The following is a 19,386-nucleotide window of genomic DNA, read 5'->3' on the forward strand; positions in this document are numbered from 1 at the left end:
AACCAAACAAATAAGCCACCACTATTGTCACTGCCAGAATACATATGCACATGCTATTAATTGATAAAAGTTGGGGAAGTGAAGCAGGTTTTGGGCAGGGTTATTTCAACAATAAGCAGCTAAACAAGATCAGAAACTTAAAATTCCTTGTCCTCCTAAGAGCTTTTATAGCTCCTTCTCAGTAAATAGAACTTTTTAAAGGAGACTCTGTTAAGCTTTTTTACTTGACTAACTTAACTAACTAAAAAGTCTAATATTGCACAAAGAATGCAGGTACATTTTTGTGGACATTCTGGGCAGCATAAGACAAAAAGGTTCACAAGTACATACAGGTAAAAATTTCTAGTTTCCAGTTAACCATTTAATTAAGCAGAGGTAGATTTCCCTGCAAAAAAGTAGTTGGGGCTCGCCTGAGCTCGATTCTGAGTATTCTTTTTGACTCRGTTGATTTTGCAGCCATTAAATTTGCTCTTTCTAGATTTATAAACCTTGTTTAGTAAGTGTTCACTGGTGGTATTTTTTTTCAGTGACTATTAAAACAGATTAAATCTAATTGTTTAATATATTGTAGACATCAGTGTTGATGTTTACTGTTGAAGWATCTGCATGAACTGTAAAAAGTAAATCAGTATGGATAAATTGACAAGTTAAGTATGTTTCTACTATAAGCAAACAATGAGTATTGTAAGTTTGATTGAAAAGCAATGTTATAGATGTCAGTTCTCTCCATATATGGGGTTACCTATTAAGCTGCAATTACTTTTCAAACTTCAAATAATTAATAAGCAYTGGAAGAATTTCTTTTGTGTGTTTTGAAGACATGGGAATTAGTCTTCTCTGAAAATATGTTTTCTAATGTATCATACTTGATTTCCAGTGTGAGCGATGTTTTTTGTCCTGTTCCCCAGATACGGAAGAAAATACAAAAAACATCGAGATTTATTTCTTGGCAGTTTATCTCAACAGATTAAACTCTGAAACAGTTGCTAAATATCAGCAATAAAATAATCTATTTGAGCACAATTTTGAATCTGCTAGCATATTTGTTAAATAAAAAGTAATCATAATTGAGGATTAAAAAAGAAAAAAAATACACATAGGTGAGGGAGGTAAGCCAGGTCTACCTTTCAGATTCAGAGGCTGTCTCCAGTATGATTTTACTAAGAGTGTAATTGTATGAATGTTCCTAACCTGAGTTGTAAATTAATTCTCGGATAAGTCTGATATTACTTGACACTATCTGCACTGTACTTCATAATACTGTATAGCTCTGCCTGTGGAATGGGGCTAGAAATGCTTCTAGCATTCTAGTAAGTTCCTAAGAATTGAAAGTTGATTTGAGTATATTCTTCATTCACTGTTCCCATTTATTTAGAAATGCCACCATTGATTAAAGTGACAATTTGTRCTTCAGAAAACTACTTTATCTCTTAAAAAGCTGGGTTGTGATTATTGAGCATGCTGTGGTATTGATCCATCTCTATTTTCATACGTTTATAGATTTTTCTAGTTGCTTCCATGCATATCAGTGTTGTAATATACAGTACAAAACTACGTATAAATGATAACATATTTACATAAATGTGATAAAACTGTCAAATATATTTTCATGTTTTCTAGATAAAATAATTAGACATAGAGCTTGTACTTTGAAGGACACTGCTCATGCTATAATTGCTGCTGAACTGGATCCAGAATTTAATAAAATGTGTGAAGAAATAAAGGAAGCGAGAAGAAAAAGAGGTATGTTAAACATTGTTTATCATAATGTAAAGTACCAAGTTAAGGAATTATGGTAAGTGAGTGTGTGGGATAAAAACAGAATTTACRAATGCCCATACAAAAATTTAAAATGAAAAATGAAATGAGCGTCAGACACAGGTGGGAATATGTGTTAAAGGATAAGTAAGCTTGACGTTTGTGTACCTTTTCCAATTATATGAATTGGTCTGATAAGCAACATTCTTTACAATGCTTGCTTTGTTTATTGGTACAAAAAATGCTATTGAACGTAGTGAATGGATAAATGTTTGGAATGCTGTAACACCTGACCACAAGTTGAAGAGGTGGTGAAGCCAGAAGTGTGTTTTAAAAATGCAGTGTAATGCAATGGAATAGCAATTATAAATAGGGAGAATGGCATTTGAAATRGTGGATTTTCAGTTCACCCTGGCAAGTGTGCAAGTATATTTGTGGTAATAATCTGTTTGCTTTTTGGATCAAGAAGAGTCTATTAAATTCACATTGAGAGGAGTATGAGATTGACAGTGAGGTCTAGTAGTCTGAGATCAGAAAGTGTGGTCCCCTCCACTGGAGAAAATCAGTTACTTAATTTTTGTTTTAGTTACTGCAGTTGTTTTCAGCTTGTAGTCCATAGACCTCCAAGTCTGTGGACAACTTCTAAGGTGTCCCTAAAAGGTAACCAAAAACCAAAGCATGCTGCCAGTAGGCTTTCCATGAAAGATGTTTCGCGGAAAATTTTTCAAGTTCTCAAAATTGAAAAATATTGAAAAACATTGAACTATAACATTAGAACAAAATTTCGTGTTGATTTAAGACTTTCAAATTTCTRTAATTCCAGCTTAGCCTTTGGTAATTTTTTTCTTTCCTACTTTGGTAAAAATCTGTGCTTTATTTCTAGGTAGAATTTGACTGCTCTTAAATTTTAACTGTTGGTTCTTGAAATATTTTTGTCAGTAGATTGAAGACCCTTTATTACTAATTATCTTTTAACTATGCAAGCRTCTATAGACTTTCTCTTTTTATAGGTTTAAACAGATACAATTCCTTTTATTTTCCTATTGTCATGCATTTTTTGGTCTAATTCTGTACAAGCTTCTAATATATGTCTAAATTGTAGATAAGAGAACCAACTGTAATTCACTGTGGATGTAAAGAAGCAGTAATACAATGTCTTCATTTCTCTTCTGTGCTTTTCTGTTAGAAATACAAGAATGTTCACAATTTTGGCCTAGTGTCCTGCTGAGAGGTATGCTCAGTTAAGTCTCCTCTRAGTCCCCCATGACTGCTAAAGGTTATTGCTTCCAAGGTTAAAGTAGCTGTGTGTAAGAGCACTTTGTTACAGAGGGGTAGTATATAGTTTGTAGTCCCTCCTTGCGAGTCTCCCAGGATGTACCTGGCATGCCACTCTTTCTTTTATGACAGTGACCGAATAATACATATTTTGAAGGGCAATGCCTCCTGACTCTGGTACAAGAKCTGGGTTTTCGGAGCTTGTACATAAGGCTGATGGTGTCATGCTATGAGCTTGTTCCTTCAGAGAGGATACTACTGGTTTCAGATGCTGGCTAGTGGACCTTGTAGCCTTGTTTGTGACCAACAGCAGCTCATGATGATAGTGAATGAGTAACGTACTGGTGGTTCAAAGTGCATTGCAGGCATTGGTGTGGAAACTCAAGTGTCATGGGTAGTTACGTTCCAAAGATGCTTGTGCTTTTGGACTGCATTCTGGTGGTTTCACRAACAGATGAGCTCTTATCGAGCATAGAGGCCTAGATCACCTGCTGGGTTAGCAAGGAGAGGAAAAAAAAAATGTGGAAGAAGCTGTGTTAGATTACCAGATCATGAATTAGGAGTAGTGCATCCTGCTCTTGGGGTCTGAGGAAAATTCATGCCGCGAGGCAAGCCCAAGAGAATGCCCTGTCCCTCGAGTAGGAGCTGTGTCAAGGATTATGATTTACAACATCAAGAAGGTAGTACTTCAGGTGTGTAGTCCTGGCACAGGTTGCTGTAAGGAGGGGAGGGATGTCCATGCTGATCAGCCTTGCTGTTACTCACATTTTGCCCTACACAGTGCTCTCAGCAATACAACAGACCAACAAAATCACGGTGCATCTGATGGTCTAGATTGCTGACATGTACCCTGTTTAGAACAGTTTGTATAAGAGAAAACAACAGCATGTGTTTACTTGTTCTTCTTTTGATTAGATGTCCACAAGGACACTGAATGAATTTTGTTTTCTTYTTTGGATTGTCGGATGATTAGATACAGAATTGATCTGCAGAAACTTCTCCTTCCCATCTGTGTTATCTTCTAGTTTCAACAATAAAAARCTGCAAACTCTAATAATCTATGATTTTTTTTGTTTGTTTTTTTAATTTACCAGCTTTTAACCAGAATTTGTTATCCTTAGATTTCCATTCTTTCAGCACCACCACCCACCTCACTKAACCTAATTGAATGTTTCATTGTAGTGGAAGTATTTGAGGAAAATTTTGTAAGTAGTGTCAACTATGCCTCTTGTTATCCAAAACCTCTTTGCYCCCTGGTCACCTCAATGCAAAGGTGGTTGCTCATACCAAGCTTTTTGCCTGAGTGGAACTGCTCAGTGAGAGCAGCCAGCCTTGTTGCTAATACCTAGGACTGCATGAGGCAAAGTGCAGGGGATTAAACCTTTAAGTACTTTTATTTAATGTCCACAAGAGAAGTCCTAACAAGGCCTTAAATGAATGTTGAGACTGACATAACAGCTGAATGTCAAACCTCTTTTCAGCTCAGAGTACTCAAGGCTTCTCCTTTTGACTTCCTTTAAAAGTGCCAAAGTGGGATGTACAAAGTCTGATTTTAAAAAACAAAAGAAAACCAAAAAAAACCTAACCAACCAACCAAACTCAGCAACTTGGGAAAGAAGCTATTCAGTGTCTGTATTTCTCTGCAAGTATTTCTGGACTCTGCTTGATAAGGGATCCTATTTTCTAGCCTTATCAGCGTTAAAATCTTTACCTTGCCAGAAGGACCCCTGTGAAAGAAGGGAAATAATGCAAACAGTGGACAGCTTAATGCACCACATGAATAGAAAAAAAAACRTTAAGATTTAGCCTGAGAACCTGCTAGGGGTTCTGGGAGTGAATATGAACCTTGTATTCTTACCTRCTCGGAAGAGGTTACAGTAGTGTTGCAGTCCCAAATTGAGTCAGAGTGGGTGGCTGGGGCTTTCAGGAACAAAGACTTGTCATCTTGACAAATAGAATAAAGCCCAAACTCAGTTAGATCTTAACCAGCTTTTTGGGGGCAACATTTGGAAAGGCTTCATGATTCAACAAAAGATTTGGATAAAATTGAGCAGATTGGTTTGTATGAGGGCCCTAATTGATTCTTTGGAAATTTTATCGAATGTAACTGACCTTGAATCGTAGGAGCTAGAAGGCAAGTGGCAGCACACTACTTTTTTTTTTTTTTTTTTTTTTTTTTTTTTTTTTTTTTTTTGACCAGTTACAAAGCCACTGATTTTTCTGAGTTGTCCCATTTATTAGCTCTTAATTTATTTCCAAGAATTGCTGAAAAACATGAGTAAGGCTAGAAGGCTCCATATCCATTTCCTTTGCAGTTCTGTGGAYGAGTTATTCGACAATCTTACATAGCATTAAAATGGAAGATGATTTTCTACGTTGCTTTCTTTTTCCTCAACTACAAAACAGATAYGTCTGTTGAATAAATGAACCTTTTCTTCAGCTTCATCAGATCTGACTTTTTTTATTAAGTCTGAAACTGGTGACCAACCTCAAAAAAGGTAGTACAGCGTAACAGAATAATAAACTGTAAAAAAATAAAAACCGAGAAGTTGGAATATGATTTTTGCTCTTTCGTTACAGGAATGAACTGGTGGTGTTGATCAAAAGGAAATCTAACAATAACAAATTCTAAGCTGGTAAATTAAAATTGTATACTGTGTTACTGGAATTCACCCTTTTTTGTAGCTGAAACCAGCAGACAACAAAATACAAGTCTTGGATAGAAGTATTTGAGTAGTGAAATATAAGTTAAATATGTAATTTAAAATATTTGTAAAAATATCTACAAACATATGCTTTGCAAGGCTTGTGCAATTTTTTTTTTCTATTAGCTGTTAGGTGAAAGTTCCTTTATGAATCTTTAAATTTCTGCATCCATCGTTTTAGAGGTTCTTGTCAGTTCTTGATCACTTGAGTCTGGCTACTACTGGAGACATGGTATGACAGTTAGGAGACTACAATAGTGGACAGATAGCAAATCTAGTTTATCAATGTGATACTTCGGAGATGCATTTGTATCTTTTTGCCTAACCAATATGAAAATTTGCRTTGTTGGAATTTAATTAAAAAGCTGATACAATAGTAGAAACTATGAGATGAACTTACATTACGGAACGCAAATCTAACTTTTTGATAAAAGCAGAATCACATTTTCTGTGTCAGAGTGCTCATATTGACTCTGAAATGGATCCATTTTACAGTAGCAAAGTATGATAACTGTACATTTTTATTCAGATACTCTTTTTCATATGTCATACAGGCATTGTGAATCAACAATTATTTTATATTATCCATTGAAAATTGGGGAAAACTGCTATATAGGGGAAATATGGATAGAAGAATACAATGTTTGGGGACCAAATATGGGAGACAGTATTTTTTTTTTTATAAAATGCCAGAACCAACAGTTTTGAGATCATGCTACCAGCGAGTTACTTTGTTAGTAGAAAACAAATATTCTTGATTCTAATCTTTGTTTTCAGATGTCTAACAAAATACTAATTGATATATTCTTACTGTATCACAGTATTCTAAGTTTATTTTTAAATTCAGTAGGTTTATGCAGCTTGGTTTATTTAAATAGGTATGGTTATCTTCTGTATGCAGGCTTATCAGTACCAGCAGAACAAATAAATCCTCATGGTTCCGCTGTACGGAAAACAGAAGCTAGAGTCGAAGAGGCGTTTCGGAACAAACAAAAGCCCACGGTGGCGGTCTGGCCCAACTCTGCAAATAAATGTGCATGTGAGTACTTTGGGTGATTTGGTGTGCATAAATAGAGGCATCTCCAGTGACAAACATTTACTATGTGTTTGTAGTAATGTTTATTTGTATTATCCATTTTTGTTCATGATTCTTTGCAGGTGTAATTTTAGGCATGAAACTCGAGGCATACCCTTTCTCCAACTACATTAAATCTCTGCCCAAGTAGTTTTGAAGAAGCAGGATTTGAAACTGTTTTTTTAATGTAACATACAAGTGTTACTTTTTCTTTGAGGAAGAGCTGTTTTCAATGTGAAACAACTCTGGTCCAAGGGGAAGATCATGTTTATCTGTGTGTTAAGTGCACGTTGTTTTGTTCTCTCTGTGTATATTCACAGATGCATAGCTAGATGCTGTATTATATACTCTCACACTAGGTATTTCCTTCCTATGTGCAAGATGTATGGTATTATGCTAAAACTTAAAAAAAACAGATTACAAATTGAACGATATTTTTCTTCATGGGACCTTATTTTGAATAGTCAGTATTCATTACTGAAGGGKGTTAGATATTTTTGATGTAGCCTACTAGGTTAACCCCATTAATCARTCAGAACCTCTGGAACTGTGAGGGGTGGCCATGTGTATGATCATCTAACTGTGGTTTAGGTAGTCAGAATAACTAATGCTGTTAGTTATTCTCAAGAAGTGAGCTGAYTAGAGAGTTAAATATACTGCAGTAAATTCTGTTATAAGCAAACCAGAACAAAGACTTCATAAGAGAAAGCGTATCTGAGGCATCCAGCTGAAAGTGTGGGCTCTGTTATTTGTACCAAAATAGAATTAGATGGTTGCTTAATGGGAAAATTTAGCCAGGAAAATACTGTTATTGGTGGTGAAAATGCTAAGGCAACTCAGGAAAAAGCCAAGTTTTATAATCCTGTAAACACAAGAAATTATACCAACATGAAATAAAATCCTGATTAAATCCTGATTAAATTATTTTTCAGCACCTTCACTTACAATATTTTAGTGAATAGCTGCAAAAAAGGCAATTCAGATGAAACACTTATTTGAGAACCCTGAAGGAAATTGTCAGGCATCTTCCTAGAGACACCGTGGACTACGGATAATGACTGAGCATGTTGCTCAGGACTGTGTCCACTTGGATTTTGAATATTTCCAAGGATGGAAACTCCACAACCTCTCTGGGCAACCTGTTCTAGCGTTCAACCATCCTGACAGTAGAAAAAAGTTCGTTCTTGTGTTGAATTGAATTTCTTGCATTTCACTTGGTGCACATTGCCTCCTGTCCTGCCACTGGGCACCACTGAGAAGAGTCTGACTCCGTCTTGGTGTGTGTGTGTGTGTGTGTGTGTGGAAAAGGAAATTACTGGCAATGTGCAGTTTTCTTTACCTGATAAATTAGTCACTGCTAAGTGGTAGATACAGTTCAGCATGTAAAGCATTTAGTATCCCTAGCTATTATGATGCTATATAGTAAAACTTTGTTCTACTCCTGTGTCTTGCCAGTAGATGGAGTATGTAGCATAATATTTCTTATCTTGCAGTTAGTTCCTGAAATGCTGCATATGAATAAACTGTATGGGGAAGATTTGCTTTTCTGTTCTTATCTTTGTTTTGCAGTATTCAGCAATAATGCATTGTAGTGATAGACTACAGATTGTATGTTTTCTTCACAGAAAAGATTTCTTTTATGTGAAATGATAAATGTGATAGCTGTCACATGTGAATATGGCATTTGGAGCAAAAAAAGTTCAAATATTTTGTGTTATGTGAAGTATTAAAAAAATCTAAGTTTTAGATTAAATAAATTTTATGAAAACCAAAGTAAACGCACTGCTGACTTTTCACAATAATTGAAGTCATTAGTGGTTTCTAAACAAAGTATTGCAGGGAGATCAAACAAGAAGACAAAAACTGTGGCTGCAAWCCTCGTTCCCAAATAAACACTGTTTGTTGTGCTCTTCTGTATCTTTAGCTAAATGGCAATCTTAGCTGTCGTAGGAAAATACATATTTCTACTTTAGAATGAAAAGGAGGTTTTGTTTTGCGTTTGTTTCCAAAACATTTTTAAAAAGAAAAAAAAGACCTTTTGGAGCTGTTTCTCAGAATCTTTTTGCTTGATTTTTGTCATCTGTTTGGCCTCCTCTCTCTTCTTTGACCTCTGATTTAGTGATGTCAGTGATCACTGTACTTAGGGCATGCAGATAACTGCAATGAATGTCCTATCAAAGGACATGGTAGACCAGAAACCTTTTTTTATTATTATTATGTTAACACTTTCTGCATTTAGGACCTAGTTCTGTACTGATTATCCTGGACTTTGGATACTGGCCTTTTATTAGTCACCTAGACACTAACATTAAAGTACTGGCAGCTGCTCATGTCTTGGGATCCTACATTTGCTACATTTTTCTTTTCTCCTCCTCCTCTCCAAAAGAGGTATTCGACTCAGATTAACAACACACCTGAGCTGGAAACAAGTGTTGCAACTTGATAAAAAACATTGAAAATGTTTTTGTGGAATTCAGGGATGTCTTTACTCAGAGCTCAGACAACTATATTCTTCATTTCYTAATTATTTCTTTCTTGGTAGCATACACGTTGACATCCGTGATGAGAGCAGTTCGACCATTCTGATTCTGGTTTCTGACACTGGTTTCAACCACATACTTTAAAAGGAAGTTAAAAAAAAATCTGACAAAGTATAGCTTGCTTGGTTAACAGTTGTTTTAAACCTATAGTCTCTATAATTCTTCTATAAAACCCCATTTAGTGAATCTGTGGATGTTCTTGTAAATCCTTAGTACCTAGTTCTTCTTTGGAATCCYATCAAACTTCTGGAACCAGAGATACTTAGTGGCAGAGAAGTCTTTGATAACTGCTAACCATGCTGCCCCTTGAATTAATTGAGTATCTTTTTGCTCTGCTGAACCCTACAGTTGGCATGATCTATGCCTCTGTGTGTGTGTGTATATATATATATATATATATATATATACACACACACACACACACACTCTATTTTATATCCTCACATTATTCATTCCCCTTCTATCTCTGTAATCCAAGTTTGTTCAGCCTAGCTTAGTAAGGAGGTTTTCCTGAAAGTATTATGACTACTTTTATAATAAATATGGTAAAAAGAGAGACTTCTTAGAAAATCATTTTTAGTTCTTTTTTTAAGGTCTATTTTTTTTTCTACCATTAAGTGCTGCATATTTTAACTTAAGGAAGTGGAAAAGAAGTGATGCAATAAAAAACAATTTTCAGGGCGTTTAGATGATCTTACTCCTTATTCCCATTTGAAAACTGTGGCAATGTTTGCTTTAAGTGTTTAAAGAATTGGTATAAAGTTTCTGCAGTGTCTGCAGTAGAAGTTGATTTTCTTGTAATTTTTGCCCATTTCTTCACTTCAGTTTTCAGCTGTGTATTTTCTTTTTTKTTTTGTTTTGTTTTTTGGCCTTCCTGACATAGAGACCAATGTAGCAGCCCCAAACCTTTCAATCTGTGGTAGAAAAGAATGTTGTAAAACTCCATTCAACGTCAGTTTAATTAATGTAAAGTGGGACTCTATCCTCAACATGTGAAGTGGCAAGAAAAGCTTGTGTTTGTTTATGACTTTCTTAGAGCAGAGCAAGTTGCCATTCAGTGATCCTTAAGAACACACTGGATGCACCAAAGATGTAAACAGCTCTAACAGTTGTTATGCACAAAGCTACTCAGCAGTGGGAAAATGAGCAGATCTGTAGAAGTGGACAGACAGTGGTCTACACCAGTGATGTTAATCTGATTGTTTTCTTTTGCTTCATTTTTTTTTTAATTTTCCTGTGCGACTGTCTTGTCATGTACTCAGCTGTCATAATTACACTGATAGTTTCATGGAAATTATACTTTTAGTTTGGTTTCCTATGAAAATAATATGTATGTTGTCCATCTAGCTCTCTGCTTCCCTAATAACTTCTGAATTGTTTAGCCAGATTCCGGCAAATTTGACAAGGGCCAAGGTCTCAGATTAMATTCCTGCAGGTTTTGTGAGAAATGGTGGCTGGATAAATCTATGCTTCTACTAGAGGAGAAGGCTGTAAATTGAAAATGTTAGTTACCTATTCTGTACAGCTTTGTTAGCTGGACAGCTGCAGCAGCATCATGGTTGGGCAGCGTTCCCGCAGAAGTAGATGTAGCGTATCTTGCATCCTGCTCATTTTGGGGAGTTGGGGTATGGAGGAGCAGAAGATGCTGGGGAGATTCCTGAGAAACAYTGGACATTGAGAGTATTACAGGGGATGATAGAGGAGGAAATATTTGGGGTCTTGCAGCTAGTTTTCTTTTTGGAGAGCATACTTTGTCTGCCTCTTACAGAACTTGACTACTCCATGTTAAGTAGAAGTGCTCAGGTTCTTTGAGCGTTTGTCTATGTTCTGCTGTTCATGAGCACATACCCTAAGCATATACCTTAAAATGTTGCTTTTTTTATATATATTGGTCGAGTATGTGCCTTGAGTATCCTCATTCCTTACATTTATGTGAAAGAAATGGCATGTCCTTTAGAGGTTAGTTCCACAGTCACTTTAAACAGATCAAACTGCAGGTTGCTACTGAAGGTACTGTCTTCCCTTCTCACTAGTTGCATGTTTCTAGCWTCTCCCTTATGTCAGTGCTATCATTCACGAGTTAGGAAGCTCAGTTAGGGAACTGAACATGTTGAAAACTAACCTAGGAAAAAATTATAAAGTTTCAGACAATTTAGTTCCYTTATCACGCTTACCATAGGAACAGTAGAGCTAGTACAAATGAGGTAGTGGAAATGCTGGAGCCAGCTTTGGAGGGTGAAATGACTTTGTTAGTGGAAGCTGGCACCTCATTTTGCTTTTAAAGCCATTGTGGAACTGTGCTCTGTTCTTTCTTGCTTCGTATCTCTGGCTGTAGTTTGGGACTTTGTAACTTAAAACTCCAGAGACTTTCAAGTGGAATACCAATGGGACTTTCAATGTCCATTGGTAAGAAAAGTGGAGCTACTGGAAGCAGCTAAATTACTGTAGCAGGTATATATATTCCAGATCCAGTGTAAGAGAGAGCAAATTACTCTTAATAAGTGCTTTCTCAAGGCTTTGAGTTACTTTCCATGCAAGACATCAGAAAGAAGTTTAGGGTTTTGATCATGGAAGAAAACCCTGAAAAGTGTGCATTGCTTCAAGTGGTTCTTGATATGGCAGGCACAAAATCTAGATCCATGGTGATCTTAGTTGCAAAGRGAAGATTATTTGGGTTTTAATCCTCAGGAATTCTTTATGAAATACAGGTAACAACAGAGAAGCTGCTGTTTGATGAATGTGAATTTTGTCCTTTAATGGCAGAGGATTTACGTTCTCTAACGGTCTTTTAAGCAATGCTGAGGCATGTAAGGGTCTGCTTTTCTGCAGCATAAAGAGAACTGGTTAGACTTCACTAATATTGTACTACACTCAATATAATATAGTAGTGAAACTACAGAAATTTCAAAAGAGAAACAGATCTGATTCCACTGCTACATCTCCTCATTAGAGTTCATCCACATTAAAGGAGCAGACTTGCTTGTTAATGATATACAGTCTTTGAGTCTTCTAATTACGTTTGCTCACTTTTCCAACTGTTAATTTTATTTCTGTGGAGTCTGCAGTTCTGTCACTATATTACTGGATTTGGGTGACTGTAASAGTGTCTACCCCGACTCTGAAGCTTCTCTACCATTCACCCATTTTTTGAGGTCTGTTTTCACAGAATAGCATAGCAGTTGAGGTTGGAAAGGACCTCTGGAGATCATCTAGTCCAATCCCTTTACTCAAGCGGGGTCACCTAGAGCAAGTTGCCCAGGACTGTGTCCACTTGAATTTTGAATATCTYCAAAGATTGAAACTCATGAYCTCTCTGGGCAACTTGCTGCAGTGCTCAGTTGCGCTTACATTTTCCCGAGACCATATTAAACAGAAATGTGATAGTTTCTTTCAGGACTTGCAGAAATACTTCGGGAATGTGAAAGTTATTTTTCGTTTTGTTTTGTCTTTAACTGTTCCTTAGTATCCAAGAACTGTAAGGTTCCCTGCACTGCTCTGAAAAGGATTGCTGTGCATCCCTAAATGATAGAGAGCTTATTTGCATGTAGAGTGCTTGCTAGGTGGATTGAATCCATGCATCATTCTGCACCTTCTTGAATTCCTGTCATTCAAATTATGAGAAGGAATATTTGTTCTTATTCCATTACAATATAGAGGGAGTAGTTCTGAGTTCCACTATAAATGTTGTCTAATTCAAGAAAAAGAGTATAGTTATAATAAGCCTGTTTAATTGCCAGTATCTCCATCTTAGAAYATTTACTAGGACCTTTCTCAGAGGTACTTAACTAAAGCTGAGTACCAAAGTTCACACATGGATGTTAGTGTACCTCGTAATACTGGATTTTCATAGTACTTGTTTCACCAGAAGATGTTGCCATTAATTGGTGTGTCTGTCTTGAAAATCTTAAAGAGCAACTTATGGGTAAGAATTTAGAATTTCTGAAAGTCTGCTACATGTTTCGTTTTACTTAACTTGTTCCTAGAGGACTGGTCCTTCTGAAGTACATACCTAATTTCCTTTTTAATCATGAGAGGCCACCTCCAGAGTTCATGCTGTGTGCCTTAAGTTTAGTGATCTCTCAGCAGACTCCTGAAGTGCTTCAAGACAGAAGTGGAAGAATTGGGAAACCTCGCTTCTTACTTATGCAAATTTAGGGTAAATTTATCTTCGGTGATTGATTACGTTGTATTACATTGTACTTTTAAAATTCTGTCTGCATCAACTGTGCAGCTTAGCATAAATAAATGAATGATGGAGGGTTATTTTTTGTATCAGCTTCATGTGAACCCAAGTAAAATGTTGTGTGTGATTCATTTAGCCAAATAAGTATTTGTTAAAAAAAAAAAAAAAAATCTGTATGAACTGGGGTAAGGATTTACAAAAAGCAAACTGAACTGAAGTGGGGATCCCCTTGGCAAATCTATAGAGGTTACATGAGGATTATAGAGAGAAAAGTGTAGCAATTCAGAAGGCAAATGAATGTATTCATGTGTGAATAATTGGTATTATAATAGTTTGAGTTATAGAAACTCAGTTCTGAAAAGCAAGATTCCTATGGTAATTGTATTTCTAGTGCCTCTGGCAAAAATAGTGCTGAAAGATTGGGTATCAATGGGTAGATTTCAGATGAGTAGTTTTAAAAGGAAAAATTGAAAAGATGTTAAAGCATTAACTTATAATTGTATATACTCTGGTTTTTTTAACAAAGTTAACTCTTAGTAGTTCTTCTCTAAATGGCTATTCCATTCTGTTACTAAGAATTTTAATGTGTGATGAATTGTATTGACTGTAAATTGTGATTTTTGTTATTAATAGTTTATAGTTTTTATAGAAGATCAGCATTAAAGTGAAGGAAATAGGGACTGCTGATTAGGTTTATTTTTTAGTAGCAATCCATGAACATTTACCCTGTAGTCATATGTCAGCTTTACCTTGTGATAGCTCCTCTTTTCTTTACAATTTGAATCATATTCAACTGCCTTGCAGGATCTGGAGATAAATCTTGCTCTTTCCTGCCTCATATGACACCTCTTCAGGTCACTGTGATTCTCTCAGTAGTACCCTTCTTTTTTCTTTTTTTTCCCCATTGATGATGAACTCCGGTACAGACTTTCATGAATTAAACACCTCTCTTACTTCTACTACCCCCTTACCTTTACTGGGGGAAGTGAGGCAGGAGATAAAGGCTGGTGTTATCTTTTTAAAAAATACTGTATTCCTTGCTCAGCTTCCCACTTTTGCTGGAGGCYTAGCTCTCCGCATAAAAGAAAATTGGTGTAACAGTGTTAAGGGTGCAAAGGATCTGAACTAGAATTTCTTCTCATATCCCAAAAGACATTGTTTTACATAGAGCAATAATACAGCCTAGATCACGTTTAACTACTTTTTCTTTTCTTTCTTTAAGAACTGAAAGTCTGATTTTAACATGATCAAGAAAGCAAAAAAACTGGTGAATGGACGCAAAGATATATTGGAGAGAGAATTAAGAATCTCACTGTGGTCATGAAAATGATATTGGTAGTTGTGTTAAATGAATTGAAATAAGATTTTGATGAGTTTATGAAAGCCTGAGGAGGGAAGACTTCAGCAGCTGGGATAGAAGGGGATGAAAGAAGGAAGGCTTTTATCTGAAAAAAGTTGTTTCTTAGAAGTACTTGGGCAAAAAAAAAGTCAGTGTTTTTAAATGTTGATATGTAAGATACTGATATCTGCGTTACAGGCCTGGATGGCTCAGGTAATGAGGAGAACATGTGGTAAAAGTCTGGGAAGAAAGTAAGTTAAGCATTAACCAAATTCTGTTGGCTAAATGTGAGTGAAAACCAAAAGTAGCGAGGTTATTGCTTTTGTCAGTACAGGTACTATCAACTGTGTCCTCGAAGGGCCTGTTCTGCAGTATCTGTCAATGAAATGCCGTTGTTCTTTCCTAAATCTCACTGACTGGCTGGAAGCATCTTTCCTTTTTTAATATTGTGACTTAAGATTATTTTTCTAAAATAAGAAAAGTAGTAGTACTGCATATGAGAGAGTTTAGCTGGGCTTTTCTGGCTGTGGTTTAGGAAGACTTGAAACATACTGAAGTGTGTAATATAGGGCTAATTCTATTTTACTTTAATGTGATTTCTCACATACTTAATTTTAGGAATATGCCYGAGTGTTTTGGCAAACTATATGTTCTCATCCCAGGTTGAGCTTGCAGAATTGATAAAATGGATGCACTAGTAAAATGGGCATAATTAAGTACAAATCACCGATATAAATGACATCTTATCACAAAGGCAGGCTAAAAAGCCAAAATCAGAAGATCTTTAAGAATTCAACTTTTCTGTTCATTTATAAAACTCAAGACATGTTATTTAATGTTTCCTTTAAAAAGCTTTTATTCCTCTTCTGTGTTTTCAATATCCATCTTTGGAGTTGACCTGAGAGTAAACCCATTCCCTTATGGGGGAATTATTTCTCTATGTTAAAGTTTAYGTCTGCCAGTTTCGTTTCAGATTTGCTGCTTCTGTTACTGAAAATCTCTTGCAGAATGTGGGGAAAGATTATATGAGCACCTGAAAAGTTATGGGAACAGGTTGTGGCTCATCGTCAATAAAACAGTGAAACTGACTGTAGAAGCCGCTATCAAATCTACAAAGTAGCTGGAGAAAGTGATTTTTTTTTTCCCTTGAAATCTTACAGTTCTCCGTAAGGATTATTTGTAACAATAAATATACACTCCAAGCGAAACTGCCATTTTTTACGGCAATTTGACTGTATCTTTAGATAGCTTTTAAAACTAAAAGGTTAATGGCAMATTTATTCTCAATGTGGTTGTTAAACTACCTGCTTACATTTGGCATTCCCATTACATTGGCAGGAAATTCTGAAGTACAGTCATACTCCTCTGAGCTCTGTGATTTAATTCTCAACACCTGTACCTGCATACTGCTTATATCTTCAAAGCACCTTAATAAACACTGATTTTTGCAACGCAGTGTGAGATTGGCAAGCACAGATTTAGGACTTAATACCCCATAAATCAAAGCAAGCTACAAATGCCGAGAACGTGATGGGGTTGCTCAACAAAGGAGTTTATTTCAAAATGGAAAAATATTTGTGATTAAGTATTATCTATCACTTTCAAATATAAACACTTGGCTGCAGTTTCTCTAACTTTGCAAAAATATGAGCACTCTGCATCGTTGCTTGAATTTGAATGTAGAAGTTCACATTTTTCCTAGCCTTTTCCTTAGCCTTCTGAGTTGCGTCTCCTTTTCTCTTGAAAAGGACATTGCTAACAGCATCAAATTTGAATGGTCTTCCTTCTGTATTATTCGTAGATTATATTGTGAATGTGGCTCCAAACTTCTTTCATATTGGTGCCATGTTGTGTGTCACTGCAAATAGATTAGTGAAAACACTACCCTTTCTGAAAAAGTTGATGATCTGATTTGTAAAAAAGCATATTTTCTGTGCATAAGAAATAACAAAAAATAAAAAGTAATGGAGCAAAGGCTATGAAAAAAAGGATCACAGGATCACTTGCTGCTTTGAGTTGAGTTGCATAATACGGGGGAAAAACATTGGTGATGAGGCTAGTTTGAGAAGCTGTGATTCCACTTCATATTGATTCACTGCAGAAATGCATGTTTGTGAGGTCTTGCTGTAGGCTCGGTTGCTAAAGTGGTCTAGATTTCAAACAAAAATGCTCATTTCTTAAAGTTGGATTGTATCAATGCAGTGAACATTGGTACGCAGGTGGGGACAGGTGGGAGATTGAAATGATGGTTATTCTGTAGCTGGCTTAATCCCTGAAGATGTCTGTGAGTTTACAATRGACATAAATTGAAACGAGAGGTTCTGACAGGGTACAATGAAAAAAGTCCTTTTCGCTATTAGGACAGTTATACATTGGTACAGGACACCCATGGAGATTGTATAGTCCGCATCCATAGACGTTTGCAAGACCTGACTAGATAAAAGCCCTAAGCAAGTTGGTCTGCCTTCATAGCTGACCCTGTTTTGAGCAGGAGGTTGCACTAGAGGCCTTCTGAGGTCTCTTCTGACCTGAATTATCTCATAATTCTATGATTCCATGAATTGCACTTTCATTTATTTGATTGTGTGATGATTTCAAATCCCTGAAAGGGATAGAAAGGGAAGACAACTGCCACCAAGTTCCACATTTCGCAGCAAAAGTAAGAATGACTGTCTCAGTTCTTCATTATTGCTTAGCTGTTTTCTTTTAATGGTATTATCTATAAAGGGATCGTTATGAAGTAYGTTCAGTAGGAAAGACTAGCGAGTCTTACTTGTTTCCATAATCTGGAGTAGGAGTGCTATGCAAAATTGCGTGTTCATTCACTGGACTTAAATACTCACATTGAAATCAGTGGGCATTTTACTTACTCCTTTAAATGTGAACACATTTGATTGCCTCAGGTTAGAGCATATTCTAATACCTATTTACTGAGCGGTACCTGTGCACTTAAGTGTCTGTCTTTCCTTGTAATTCAGTTCGAATAAGGAGAAAATCAAGACGGCGTTCACAGTGGGGCAAAGGAATTATTAAGAAGAGGAAAGTCAATAATTTAAAGAAAGATGAAGATGATGCAAAGTTTGCTGATGATGAAAATCATGGTGAGGATGGTAAATTGCTGGAAAATGGAGAGCTAGAGATCAGCACTGACTGCATTGAGGAGAATGGGGAGGAAACAGGAGATCTCTCTATGACAAATGATGAATCCTCTTGTGATATTATGGATATAGATGCAGAGCAGAGGCTTAACAATGGGACATCAGGAAAGGAAAACAATTTTGCATCCACAGAAGAAGAGAGCTCGAATGAATCGCTGTTAATAACCGACAGTGTAACTGTGAATGCTGAAAAGGAATTAAAGAAGGACTCGACATCAAAAGGGGACTGTGTAAATGGAGAGACATCTGCGCACAGCGTAGAGGGTATACCTGTTCCAGCATGTCACAACAGTAAAATGGAATCAATTGATGTTGTTTCACCCTGTGACAACAGTGATGGATCTAGTAACAAGCAAAAAGCTTCATCTGAAGATCAGCCAAAGGAGAAATCAGAAGCTTCCAATGAAAGTCAAGGAGCTGATTTAGTGAAAGCTGAGGTACCACACTGCAGCAATAATGAAAAAACATTACAGAGCACAGACATTGAGACTAAAGATGCTGAACCCGATAAAGAAGGTATAGTGTGTGTTTTCAGTTTCCCAGTTATTACTTTGTTGCCCAAGTAAATAGTTACATGTATATTTAATATCTATATATTAAATATATATTATCTGAGAATACCATTTGAACTGCATTCTATTTATTTGGATCTTTATATATTTACACATTTAATTTCCCATATGTAAAATACACTCTACCCTTGACTTGCTCTAATGTTATCTTAGGCAAATAAGTTTACCACCATACAATACTCTGTTCATTTTTGTGTGCTTTATGGAAAATACTGTACATATTGAGATAACATTACTTAGTAATTGAAGGTTTTAAAATTATCAGTGCAGTTACATATCTGTATGATATATATTTTGATCTAGAGATTTATGACCAAAGTATCGATGATGTTGGATCAAAAACTAGAAATACAGAATGCATTTATTTAAGACTTCCTTATAAAAAGTTTGCAAAGTTTTGTTAAAATCTAGTTTAACTCATAACAAAAACCATTGTTTGTCTAATGGAGTAGGTATCTGACTTTGGAGTTTACAGTCAACATACTAACAGTGCAGCAAAAAGATAAGGAGAAGGAAAATCCTGGTGGTGCATAAAAGAAGGGGCCATGTCCTTTGAAGGGAAGAGATATAGTTTCCTCAGGGAGGAAAGTAAAAGCTTTATGCATGATTGCTTTTTTAATTAGCTTTACAGAATTATGTAAAAGAATGAAATCTTTACTTCAAAAATAAGCACTAAGATTTGCAAAATAAATGAGTTCTAATGAGTGATCTGAATTATGAGAACATCATGATTACATATACATGCTGACTGTATGTATACATACTTACTTTCCCTAAGGAT

The 19,386-nt window shown here is 36.0% G+C and overlaps 1 protein-coding gene across 3 annotated transcripts in view; it reads left to right on the top strand.

Moving 5' to 3' along the window:
- The window catches only part of ATAD2B (ATPase family AAA domain containing 2B), a 79,842-nt gene that overhangs the window by 51,790 nt on the left and 8,666 nt on the right, over nt 1–19,386 (top strand). For all 3 annotated transcript variants that reach the window (XM_085320379.1, XM_085320377.1, XM_085320378.1), the window contains exons 23-25: nt 1,621–1,743; nt 6,640–6,777; nt 17,854–18,549. In XM_085320379.1, coding sequence (XP_085176505.1) covers nt 1,621–1,743; nt 6,640–6,777; nt 17,854–18,549 — 957 coding nt within the window. The remainder of the gene's footprint in view (nt 1–1,620; nt 1,744–6,639; nt 6,778–17,853; nt 18,550–19,386) is intronic.

The sequence above is a fragment of the Rhea americana genome, unplaced genomic scaffold (assembly GCF_003343005.1).
Source record: "Rhea americana isolate MKP2758 unplaced genomic scaffold, rheAme1 scaffold_63, whole genome shotgun sequence".
Taxonomy (NCBI): Eukaryota; Metazoa; Chordata; class Aves; order Rheiformes; family Rheidae; genus Rhea; species Rhea americana.